The sequence below is a fragment of the Callorhinus ursinus genome, unplaced genomic scaffold (assembly GCF_003265705.2).
Source record: "Callorhinus ursinus isolate GAN/ISIS: 27379988/994484 unplaced genomic scaffold, GSC_fseal_2.0 scaffold74, whole genome shotgun sequence".
Lineage (NCBI taxonomy): Eukaryota > Metazoa > Chordata > Mammalia > Carnivora > Otariidae > Callorhinus > Callorhinus ursinus.
The window spans coordinates 737174-750877 of NW_027397136.1; the positions used below are offsets into that span (position 1 = coordinate 737174).

At 37.6% G+C, this 13704-nt stretch overlaps 1 protein-coding gene across 2 annotated transcripts in view; it reads right to left on the minus strand.

Annotated features, from left to right (window-relative positions):
- CECR2 (CECR2 histone acetyl-lysine reader) overlaps positions 1-13704 on the minus strand; it is a 173345-nt gene that overhangs the window by 57400 nt on the left and 102241 nt on the right. For both annotated transcript variants that reach the window (XM_025851891.2, XM_025851890.2), the window contains exon 2: positions 11923-12017. In XM_025851891.2, coding sequence (XP_025707676.1) covers positions 11923-12017 — 95 coding nt within the window. The remainder of the gene's footprint in view (positions 1-11922; positions 12018-13704) is intronic.

The window sequence follows — 13704 nt, forward strand, 5'->3', positions numbered from 1 at the left end:
AATCTTAAAAAAAAAAAAAAAGATCTCATTGGTGGTGAGATCGAGCCCTGCAGTAGGCTCCATGTTCAGCAGGGAGTCTGCTTGAGATTCTCTCCCTCTGCCCCTCCCCCCATTCTCTCTCTGAAATAAGTAAATTTTATAAAACATGGTGAAAATATAAAAATCAACAGCATTTTATATATACTAGGAAAAAAATAACTAGGAAACAAAAATTTGGGGGGGCACTAGGTGGCTCAGTTGGTTAAGCGACCAACTGTTTTGGCTCAGGTCATGATCTCATGGATGGAGACATGAGCGTTATGTCGAGCTCTGAACTGAGTGCAGAGGATGCTTTAAGTTTCTCTTTCTCTGCCCCTTCTAACTCACGCATCATGCACATGCGTGCCCAGGGTCTTTCTCTCTCAATAAATAGACAAAAAAAATTTTTAAAGTAATTCCACTCACAGTATCATCAAAAATATCAACTACTTATAAGTAAATGTAAAGATGTCCAATATTTTCACAGTGAAAACTACAAAATATTATTGAAATTAAAGAAGATAAATGGTGAAACCTATATATCACATTTAAGGACAGGGAAATTCAAAGTTGCTCAAAATGTCTACTGTCCTAGCAGGATGCTTCTTTCCCCCTCGCCCCACTGAAATGTTGTTTTAAAATTTATATGGAAAAGCAACAAACTTAGAACAGTAAAAACAATGGGAAAAAAACACCCCTGCCCAATGTTGGAAAACTTACTAATTTCAAGACAATCTGGTATTTGTGTAAATATAAGACATACAGATCAATGGAATAAGGGAGAGTCCAGAAATGTACTGAATATACATATTCATAAGGAAAAAAAAAGAACATTGACCTTCTACTTCACACCCAATACAAATACTAATTCAAAACCCATCATAATGCCAACTGCAAAAAAGCTAAAACTAAAACTAAAAGAACACCTAGAAGAAAATTTTCTTGACATTAAGGTAGGTCCTGATTTCTTACACTGGGAACAAAAAGTATGAAACATACTAGAAAAAACTGGTAAGTTGGACTTCAACAAAATAAAGTTTCCATTTCTCAAAAATACACTGAAAAACAAATGGAAAGGCAAGCTACACACCAGAAGAAAATATTCATAACTCATTACATATCTACTCATCAGGGAAGTGCAAATTAAAACCACAACGACTTACATTATACACGATAGACTCAGTAAAATTAAAAACTGGTTAAAATTAAAAACAACAAATGTTAGCAAAGATATGGAGCAACCGGACTGTTCATATGTTGTTAGTAGGGACAGAAATGTTTCACAACCACTTAGAAAATAGTCTGGCAGTTTCTTAACTACATTCTTATAATACGACCCAGCAATACCCAAGAAAAATGAAGATATATACCCACAAAAATGTTTGTATGCAAATGTTCATGGCTGCTTTACTCATCACAGACGCAAACTGGAAGCAACATGCAAGTCCATCAACTAGTGGACAGATGAACAAATTGTGACCTCTTTTTCCAATGGAATACAATTTAGACTCCCTCTCCCCACAAAGGAACAAACTACTGATACAAACAGCAGTATCAATGAATATCACAAATATTATGATGACTCAAAGAAACTGGACACAATAGTACATATCGTATGACCCCACTCATAAAATTCCAGAATAAGGTAAAACTTAATCTACAGTGATAAAAATCAGATCCGTGATTGGAATCACAGCAATCTGTAGGGGTGGGGGTAGATTTCCTGGCAAAGGGCACTTTCTGCAGAGATGGAAATGTCCTATTATCTTGAATAGGACAGTGACAACATGGTGTATTCATTTGTCCAAAAAAAAGCCTGTACATTTGAATTGTGCGAATTTTATTGCATCTAAATTATATCTTAATAAAGGTGAGTTTAAATGGACTCATTTCACAGAAGTATTATAATTTCCAAAAAGATAAATAATATTTCTATAGAGGGCAGATAGGACCCCCAAATACTAATCATTTAAGAGTCTTTAGAGAATCTCTCATAGAATGTTAGGTATATAATTAATGCTCCTAAGTAAAATTTATGATTGTTATGAGTTTCTACTTTGAGTGGAAGCCACAAGAAAGCGAAACAAAGACCATACTGAAGCACAAATTAGTGTAGGTAATCAAAAGAGCACTCTACTAAAAGTGATAAAAGGAAAAAAAATCTTTTGGTGCCAAATATCATCATAATGAGCATTTAATGGAGGGTATTTTTATAAGGCTTAAATCATTGCTCAAGACCTGATGCAATCCTTTCTTCACTCTGACAGCTAAGAGCAAACCAGAAGTTCCTGATTTCCAATCCCATGCTCAATTAGGTTAGGTTACTTCTCAATGAAGAAAAAGAAGTGCTGCTGAGAGCAACCAGCTGATGAATCACTTTAAGTACCTACAGTATTTTTATTAATAAAGGCCCATAAAACCAACTGGCTAGAATTGCAATTCCAGGGAGGGTAACAGGAGGAAAAGTACGTTACCAACACAAAGTCCTTTTAAGTTTATATACTGATAGGAGTAAATCAACATAGAAATTGCAAAGACAAAACAAACAAGAACCCATGTGTCTGCCATCAAGCTTAAAAAAAAGAAAATTAGTAGGGTATGTGCTATGGTGAGCACTGTGAATTGTGCAAGACTGTTGAATCACAGATCTGTACTTCTGAAACAAATAACACAACATATTTTAAGAAAAAAGAAAAAGAAGAAGATAGGAGGGGAAGAATGAAGGGGAGTAAGTCAGAGGGGGAGACGAACCATGAGAGATGACAGACTGAAAAACAAACTGAGGGTTCTAGAGGGGAGGAGGGAAGGGGGATGGGTTAGCCTGGTGATGGGTATTAAAGAGGGCACATTCTGCGTGGAGCACTGGGTGTTATGCACAAACAATGAATCATGGAACACTACATCAAAAACTAATGATGTAATATATGGTGATTAATATAACAATAAAAAATTAAAAAAAAAAAGAAAATTAGCTGTTCCTTACGTTAGTGGAACTTCAAGAATGGTCCTGGACCATTCTTAGCATCATCTAGAACTTGTAACACATGCAAATCCTCAGCCCCCTCCTAACCTATGGAATTAGATAGTGGTAGGGCCAGCAATGTCTTTTAACAAGCCATCTGATTGATTCTGATATTCCCTGAGGTCTGAGAATCACTACCTTAAATGTTATTATCATTTATGCTTATCCCTAGCTACAGTAGTCTCCCCTCCTATCAGATAGAATCACTTCCCTGAACTGTGTTAATCATAGCCTTATCTTTTTTTTTTTTAATGAGAGAGAGAGCTAGCACGAGTGGGAGGGAAGGGGCTGAGTGAGAGGGAGAAGCAGACTCCCTGATGAGCGCAGAGCCTGACAAAGGGCTGGATCACAGGGCCCTGGATCATGACCTGAGCCGACACCAAGAGTTGGCTGCTTAACCCACTGTGCCACCCAGGTGCCCCTCCCTTGATTTTCTTTATAATCTTTCCAAATATATTTATCCTCATTTAGTTTCCTTGTTTTACATTTATAGAAACATAGTCACTGGTCCATATGCTTCTGTGAACTGCTTTATTAGTTCAACGTTTTTTTCTGGCCTGATTTCTCCATGGTTATGTATATAGCTGTGATCTGGCTGACCCTCAGTTGCTCCTAGAGGCCACTGCAGTCCCTAGCCACATGAGCTTTCCCAACACGGTTGCTTACTTCATCAAAGCAATTCTACAGCATCTGATAATGGGATGGAGTCCTATACAGTATAAAAGAATCGGGGGAGTGAAATCCCATGAATGTTCCCAAATTCTATTGGTTAGGAGCAGATCCTACCCATACTCAAGGGGAAGGGATCACACAAAGGCATAGAGGATCCCAGAGAATTCCGGGGACCCTCCTCAGAGTCCAACGGCCATAACTAGCACCCATTCAGATGCAGCAGTCCTGTCTTCATTTGTGGTTTCACATTCCACAGTTTCAGTTACCGGAGGTCCAAGCAGATGGCCCCCTTCTGACTTACCAACAGTAGCCTAATGCTACACCACCACTCACTGCATTTCATCCGTAGGCATCTTATCATCTCACATCACATCATAACAGTGCATACAAGACAGTAAGACACTTAGAGAATGTGCATTGTGTTGTATGTGCATATTCACATAATTTTTATCACAGCAGATTGTTATAATTGCTCTATTTTATTGTTGTCAGCCTCTTACTGTGCTTATTTATAAAAGTTTTTATTTAAATTTCAGTTTTTACTGTGCCTAATTTATAAATTAAACTTTATCATACATATGGTTCAATAGGTTCAATACTATCAACAGTTTCAGGCATCTACTGGGGGTTTTGGAACATATCCCCTGCAGATGAGGAAGGACTACATGACTGCTCTTCTTTGGTAATAAAATAACAAATTCCTGAAAAATTTGAACTGAGACTTTATTCTAAACATCTCTCAGGTACAACAAATTCCTAAACAATGTAAATAACACCAAGCCAAACCAAAGATTTGCAACTGAATCCCACCGTGCTACCCAGAGGATTTTTAGACATATGTGAGAGCAAATATCACAACCGCATACAATGGAACATGTGTGGAAATGAGAGTCCGGTGACTTATCATATAGTTTTGCTGCTTAAGTTTCCTCACAAGTTAAAAAAACAAATAGCACTAATGATAAAGTTCTTTTTACTTCTAAGACACTGATTCTGAATTTCAGATTAGTTTAAGAATTGAAAAACCTCTTTAAGCAAAGTTCTACAGATATGTCAAGTGGTCTATGAACCTGGCTGAGAAAATATTAACTTTTAACTAGCCTCTAACTGAAATTTTATATTCTGTTCAGTTATGAATGTAGGGGGAAAATAGTAATATATGTATTTTTTTTGTCAAAAGAAATAAAATATTTTCAGATCACATTACAGATACCGTAAATATCTCAAAATAACCATTTAGAATCATGAATACTTAGAAGATACTAATCTTGAGAAATAAAGCCTGCTGCTAGAGCATGTTGATGAGTTAATAAAAAACATATTACTGTATCAAAAATTTGTTTTATTAAAATTTTACTAACCATATTTCAGTATAATTAGATTAAGAGGTAACCCTATTCAAACAATGAATCATGGAACACTACATGAAAAACTAATGATGTAATGTATGGTGATTAACATAACAATAAAAATTTTAAAAAAAAGAGGTAACCCTATTTATTTTGATTTCAAATCATATCCTTAGATGAGGTCCACAGACTTCATTAGAATGCCACAGAAGCACACAGTTCAAAAATAGTTAAAACTTCTTTTATACGAAAACCTCTTTCTTTAACATTTTTCTTTTAATTCATTCATAGCATAGGGCTGTGGGTAAGAGCTGGAGGACGAGGATTACACTGCTAGGGGCCAAATCTGTCCTGTATCAATCACCAGCTGTGTAACCTCGGACAAGTTATTTATCCACTCTGTGCCTAAAATTCCTCAACCTTAATAGATGAGTGAGAAAGGAATTCGTATTAGGCATTATTAGGATTAAATAAGAGTTCCTGAAAAAGATTTACAGTAGTGCCTAGGATAGTAAGGATAAGCAGACAAGTATAATTCTATCCTATATATTAAAGGCACAAACCTCAGTTTGGAGAACACAATTAAGAACAAATGGGGGGGGGGCGCCTGGGTGGCTCAGTCAGTTAAGCGTCTGCTTTCTGCTCAGGTCGTGATCTCAGGGTCCTGGGATCCAGCCCCACATCAGGCTCCCTGCTCAGCGGGGAGCCTGCTTCTCCCTCTCCCTTTGCCTGCCACTGCCCCTGCTTGTACACGCTCTGTCAGATAAATACAATCTTTTTAGAAAAGAACAAATGGGGGTTCTATGTGCCACTTAAAGGTTAGACCGAGTTAGTGCAAACTAGAACAGTAATCTTTTTAAGTGTTCTAAAAACGGGGGCTGGCAAACTATGAATTGTGGGCCTGAATGTCTTTTTTGTTGTTTTTTTTAAACAGCCTGTAAGCTAAAAATGTAAAAAACTATTCTTTTTTTAAATGATTGGGGGGGGGAATCCAAACAATACTATTTCATGACACGTGAAAACGTTATTAAATTCAAATTTCAATGTACATAAAGTTCTTAAAAAAAAAGCCCAAAAACCCCACAGCCACGATCAGCCATTGAAGTATTTACTGCTTTTGCACTACGATGACAGAGTAGTTCTAACAGATATCACTTACACAAAGCCTAAAATATTTATTCTCTAGGCCTTTATAGAAAAAGTCTGCTGACCCCAGTTTCAAAATGCGCAAACCAAAGTAGATTAAGAGATGGAGAACTGCTTGATTCAATGTCTACCTTCCACTCAGCATATTTAGAAACTATGAGAATGTTTTTACATATACTGATATAATAAATTGATATTTATTAGTGGCTCGAGCCTATTCTAAGGCTTCTCATAAATTATTTCATTTACTCTTCATGGTAACTTTAGTGGGTACTATTATCATTCTGAGATGAGGGAAGTTTTGCACAAAGAAATTACTTAAGTAACTGTCTTAGCTCCCTACAACAGGTAAATCTCAGAACCAGAAAAGGCAAGCCTTCATTTGTCCAATTTTCTCTTTTTATAGGATGAGATGAAAGTAAAACTTCAGAAAGCATGCATTCAATCTAACTCTTTAGTGGATACCACTGTGGGACAAAATGACTAACTTTGGACAATTCCTTTCAATGGAAAAAGTGAAATCCATTATAGTGGTCTTTCTTATATGGGCACTCATCATACAGATGTGTTCAGAATGTGACTATTCACTGAGCTGTATAACTACAGAACAAAAAAAATTTTCTGTGGTATATTGTATCTCAATAATGACAAGTTTTTTTTTAAGATTTTTTATTTATTTGAGAGAGAGCAAAGAGAGAGCATGAACAGCTGGGAGGAGCAGAGGGAGAGGGAGAAGCAGGCTCCTGAAGATGCCCAACCAACTGAGCCACTCAGGCGCCCCAATAATAGTAAAGTTTTTAAAAGGCTGAGGTGAGAGCCACATTCCAAACAATTAATTCCGAATCTTAGGGCTGCCAGTTTCCAAATTTATTTGGTCAGCCAGAAATATTTTTATTTCAACTGTATTTTAAAAACGAACAAAAGGGGTGCCTGGGTGGCTCAGTCGTTAAGCGTCTGCCTTCGGCTCAGGTCACGATCCCAGGGTCCTGGGATGGAGCCCGCATTGGGCTGCTTCCAAAATTTGGCTACTGTATAGTAATCCTTTCCAATTGTAATATTGTAATATTCAATATCCTGTTCTTTCAATTCTTTGTACTTCATCTTGATGATGTGGGAATTATTCATCTTCTAACTAGCTAAATGACCTGGTAAATTGTCTGGATATGTTTCCTTCCCTCTAAAACGGGACCTTATTAAACTAGGAGATGACCTCATACCAGCTCTTCTTTACCTCACAATGAAAAAAAAAAAATGAAATGAACACAAGTGAAATTATAATGAATGATGGTAAAAGTTGGCATCTAAGTTAAAAATATTCTGCAGAATATCCATTATTTTCAAACTAATTACTTTTATAGAAAACGTTATCAAAGTAAGTATATACTTTTTCTCTAATTTATGGTTGAGACTAATGGTAAATAAGAGGAATAAAATTAAATGAGGAACAAGTTGGTTATAGCCATTTACCCCCATTTACAACAGGACAAATCAAAACCTCTCATTGATAATTCACATATATATGATTCTTATATTTTTATATATGATATTCATATATATAATTCAAATACACACATATACTTATAGGAGCCATTAAAACCCAATGATTATCCAAAAACCAATTAATTGGTTCTTATCCACAAAAAAAATCTATCAAAATAATTATTATTTAAGTAAATGTAATTAGATGCAAGCATACATCTTACTATTATTATTTAGTTTTGTTCTGGAAGTCAATATGATAAAAGCATGTATAGCAGGCAACCTTTAAGAGGCCCAAAATGATTTCTACCTCCTGGTATTCACACCCTTGTACAATCCCCTCCTTTTAGTATGACAGACTGTCTATACCTTGCTTTTATTATGGCAAAAGGATGTCATTCCCATGATTATGTTATATCATATAAGATTCTCCGCTGGCAGACAAGAGCTATCTTCCTGCTGGTCTTGAAGACACAGTTATGTAGTAAGAGGCCATTTGGCTGCCAAAGGAACTGTGGATGACCTGTGGGAGCTGACAGGAGCTCCCAGTCAACAGCCAGCAAGAAAATAAGGATCTCGGTCCTACAACTGCAAAGAAATGACTCTTCCATCAACCAGAATGAACTTGGATTGCTCCCCAGTTAAGCCTCCAGATTAGAACACAGCCTGGATGACACCCTGATTACAGCCCCATAAGAAACTGAGCAGAGGATCAGATGAGCCACACATACACTCCCGACCTATAAAACTGTGAGATAATAAATGGATTTTTTAAGCTACTAAGTTTGGAGAAACTTGTTATGCAGAGACAGAAAACAAATACATGGATACCTGTCCCAGTCAAGCTTTGAGAAGACTGTAGTCCTAGTCAAGATCCTGGGTACCTTGATTGCACTCTCTAAGCAATCCTATGTTAGACACACCCCAGCTAAGCTGAAGCCAGATTCTTTTTTTTTTTTTTTTAAGATTTTATTTATTTGTCAGAGAAAGAGAGAGCGCACGTGTGCACAAAAGCAGGGGGAGCGGCAGGCAGAGGGAGAAGGAGGCTCCCCGCTGAGCAGGGAGCCCGATGTGGGGCTCAATCCCAGGACCCCGGGATCATGACCTGAGCCAAAGGCAGACGCTTAACTGACTGAGCCACCCAGGCGTCCTGCTGAAGCCAGATTCTTAACAGAAATGATGATACAGTAATTTTTTGTTGTTTTAAGTTTTAGGGTATTGTTACATAGCAGTGGATAACTAGTACAGCTTGAAACAGACAAGAATACAAATACTGAAAAGAAAGAGGGATGATAATCCTAGAAAATGAGAATCGAATTAAAAAATTATCAAGATTAATAAACTGGGTAGATTCAAGATCTATACAGAAGAATGTATTTCCAAAGTACTTATAATATGAATGGGATTCAACTCCTAATATTATCAAAAATTAAAATAGCCAAGAATGTATCAGCCCTAAATGAATCAAACTGCACATTTTTACTGAGTAAGAGAAAGAGCTTGAATAAAAAAGCAATCTCAACATTGTGAAGAGGTCAATTCTGCCTAAATTTATTCATAGGTTCATTTGACTCTAATCAAAATAAAGGAATATCTTATGAACATGATGAGATAATATAATTATTTTCTGTAAGAATGAAGCAAGATTAAGACAGATTTTATTTTATTTTTTTTAAAGATTTTATTTATTTATTTGAGAGAGAGAGAATGAGAGATAGAGAGCACGAGAGGGAAGAGGGTCAGAGGGAGAAGCAGACTCCCCGCTCAGCAGGGAGCCCGATGTGGGACTCGATCCTGGGACTCCAGGATCATGACCTGAGCCGAAGGCAGTCGCTCAACCAACCGCTCAACCAACTGCTCAACCACCCAGGCGCCCTAAGACAAATTTTAAACAGAAGGATTTTTTTAAAAAGATTTTATTTATTTATTTGAGAGAGAGAGAGAGAGAGAGAGCACCTGAGAGGGGGGAGGGTCAGAGGGAGCAGACTCCCCACGGAGCAGGGAGCCTGATGCGGGACTCGATCCCGGGACTCCAGGATCATGACCTGAGCCAAAGGCAGTCGCTTAACCAACTGAGCCACCCAGAGGCCCCTAAACAGAGGGATTAATGAGAACTATCCTTATCCAACATTAAAATATAATATAAAGGAATAATCACTCAAATGTTATTAGTTGTTGTGTCCCAGACAATATCCTTACTGTTTCATATACAGATTGTTACCTTCAATCTAATGACAATCCAACAAGTAGAGATACTATCATTAAACACATTTTATAGATGAAAAACCTAAGGCACAGGTCACAAAGCTAGTGAATATATTAGGGAGACATAGTGTGGTATCAGAGCCAAAAGAGATTGACAGGTACAATCAGAAAGAACCAAGTAGTTTCAAGCCTGAGTAAAAAATTGGGAAAAGATCAAAGAGATACCACATGCCAACAGGGATGGGAAGATTTACCCCATAAATTATATGACTTTAGCTGTTTCAATCTTCAACCACAGACTGTCCTCTCTATCCTCATTGTCACACACAAGACATAGGAAACCGCTTTCACCCTAACCCGCTGGCATGTTATGGGCAATGTTCAGAGCTGACAAGGGTAAAGGAACACTCTTGTGCAAGAATGAAATAGAAGAACCTAGAGGAAAACAGCCTTACAAATTTTAAATGGGCATTTCTTTTCCCTGATCTTCAACATACCAGTAAAATGACCCAAGTATATTAAAAGAAGGTCAAATATACAGAGATTACAAATGTGCCCAAGAGGGGCACCTGGGTGGCTCAGATGGTTAAGCGTCTGCGTTCGCTCAGGTCATGATCCCGGGGGTCCTGGGATCGAGTCCCGCATCGGGCTCCCTGCTTGGCGGGGAGCCTGCTTCTCCCTCTGCCTCTCTCTCTCTGACTCTCATGAATAAATTAAAAAAGAAAAAACAAAAAACAAATGTGCCCATAAGCCTAAGAAAAGATACTGAACTTGTGAAGAATGATCAATGAAATGCAGTTAAAACAACTTTATACCTATCAGACTGGTCAAGACTGGAGACACCATGTCTAGTTACTTGTACCATCATAAGAGTCCTTCACTCTATCTCTATCTCTCCTTTCTCCCCTAATTCATTAGCCCCTAGTTGGTCTTCCTACTTTCCCTCTTGCCCAGGATGCTTACTTAAATACACAATCTGACGACTCCCTTGCTCTCATGGCTTTTATATTGATACCCCCAAATTCTATTTTTTTGTAAGGTTATATTTATTTATTTGACGAGAAAGACACAGTGAGAGAGGGAACACAAGCGGGGGGAGTGGGAGAGGGAGAAGCAGGCTTCCTGCTGAGCAGTAACTCTCCCTTAAGAGATACAAACTTGTACCATGAAGAAAATGGCATTTCATCAATCTCTTACTCATCTTGTAACGACAAGTTTATTGCACATTAGTATTGGGCCTAGTTTCCCAGCCCTAACAGATACCTAAGAGTAGATTTAACAGAGCAGAAGTATTTGAGATAGCATCTTTAACTGTACGAAAAATACAAACCTGAAAACCCCAAGCCCCTGCCGTGCATGGCTCTGGAGTGCTGAAAAGCATTTTGTCTCAGCTTTTTTAAGAGTTGGCTCTATACAGTTCCACCCTGTATAGAAATGTAGTAGCGAAGAAAATGTGTCTCGAGTTAGGGTCAAAACAAGCAATGAGGCCTTATCAGGAAGATCCTTTATTCGTCTACACAGATAAAATTTTGCTCCAAATGTCTGTACACGTCAAATGTATCAGAGCGCTGTTTACTTGGCAGTTACGGTGTGAGGGAGCCTAGAAGCTCCACGTTAAAAATTATGCTACTGGTTATGTGAACAACAGAAGATACTCAAGTGGTAGAAATGTAGTAAAATCTAGCTTTAATCTGTTAGGCAACATTTTACCAATACCGCAAGAGGCTGTAATTTCTGTAAAAATAAGAAAGAAAGGCATACACTGAGAAGAAGAAATTCTACACTTGATTATGTTAACTGGTAGATCCAGGAGTAAGGGATATAGATTTGTCAGAGTGAAATAAACTCAGGGATTATAATAAAATTAAAACTGAACTGCAGAAGGAGCCAAACACAGAGCTGGGGAATCCATTTGTAAATACAACTGGCAAATGATCAGTTCTGGTTTGTTACAGAAGACACGAAACATCAGTGCACCTGGTTAATTAGTTCTTTTTACAAGAAATATGCAGTAAAATCAGGATTACTCACGTGATATCCCTTCGTTGATAGCAGCCCTGAAGCAGGCAGGCGATCAGGTCACTGATAAACTCTACATCATCTCTGTGAAGAGCTGCTTCTAACTCCTGAGGAGGAAGAGAGAGAGACTGAGATCAAACAGAGATTTCTTAAAATCCACCTGTCCCAGCTTCCTATCACCCACACCTTTAACATCACTCTCCAAGCCACTACAGGGTCAGTGTAGCCAAATTGCTTGCCATGGATAAACTCCCTCCCACAGTTACTGCTAGAAGAACGAGTTCAACTTTTTGTTTTTCCATGGGTTTATTTCTCCCATTGCTCCATTCCACTTTTCTGCACACCAGAAGAAACACATGTATCTCTTTTTATAAGTCAATGCTAGCTACGTAATTATCAAAGAGCTTAACTTACATAAATATGTTATAATGCCTCCTATTTTAATGGTAAGAGAATAAAGTAGCAAATACATAATTATCTATTATGTATACTTCATTCCCCTAACAGTTTTAACAGGTAAATCATCTGCAACTGTTTTAAAGAACCACTATTATTTATTGAGAAAAAGCACTGGTAGTGAGCAATATAGCTAGCAATTCTTATTTTGAGGATGCTACACCTAAGTGACTAATGATGGGAGATTGCTAGAACTGAGAATAATCTTACATCATCTAGAGAGAAGTGAGGTAATGTCTATGTTAATGGTTTAATCCTAGGTGAGATGTATTTGCTTTCCTCAGGATTCAAGCAGACAATGCCAAAGATTTAGCTTGTCTTAGCACAGTATTCTGAACAAAGCTAAGTTGAGAAGGAGCTACTGGGACAAAAAGTGACAGTGGGAAATTTTAGATCTTATTTCTCTTTTCAATCTCCCATTCTAAACCAGTATTTTCTAAGATGATGGAATCTGTTCTAAGTCATCAACTCTTAGGATACAAAGTTTGCCCGCACTGTTTCAACCAGGATACAAGCCATTTTCCAAGGGTCTACTCTGCTTATGGTTTGACTGGCTCATAAATCATATCTATAAACACAGAAAAACCAAACTTTGAAGGCTCATTATTAATGGTTCTGAAAGCATGAGATGTGCATACGAAACAATTTCTGACCTAAACACCAATTACACGGCAAGTGCATACTTAATGGAGGAGTCTGCTGCTACCATAAAAACATTAAAGTTTTTCTAATTGTAATTATGGAAAATAATTTTGTAAGTTATTTTAATGGTTCCATTTGTTATTTTACTTTTTAAAATTCCCAAGTTTGTAAGCATTCACTCTAAAACCTGTTCTAAAACAGAGGTGCCTTGACAGCCCGGTCCGTGAAGCGCCAGACTCCTGGTTTCCGCTCAGATCAGGATCTCTCGGTGTCATGAGGCGGCGGTGGGGAGATGGGCTTTGTGCTCAGCAGGGAGTTGGCTTGAGTTTCTCTCCCTCTGTCCCTCCCCCGCCCAACCTCGCATGCTCTCTAAAATAAATAAATCTTAAAAATAAATAAATAAATAAATAAATAAATAAATAAATAAATAAAACCTTCATTGGACAAAAACCTGCTAAGCATACTGACACAAATAAGCAAAATACAAACTACCCTGAGGTGGTTCACCTGAAGAGGTTCATACTGCCTTAAAAGCCCACATGAATGAAACTCAAAATTCAAAGACAAGGCTGAGGCTTGCAAACATTTGCTTGCCTTAATTACAAACTTGGGAATTATAACACATCTTAGCAATGGTTCTTATTCTTCTATTAGTTTATTAATTCCTGTTGGCAGACTTCTTTTCTAGTTAGTGAT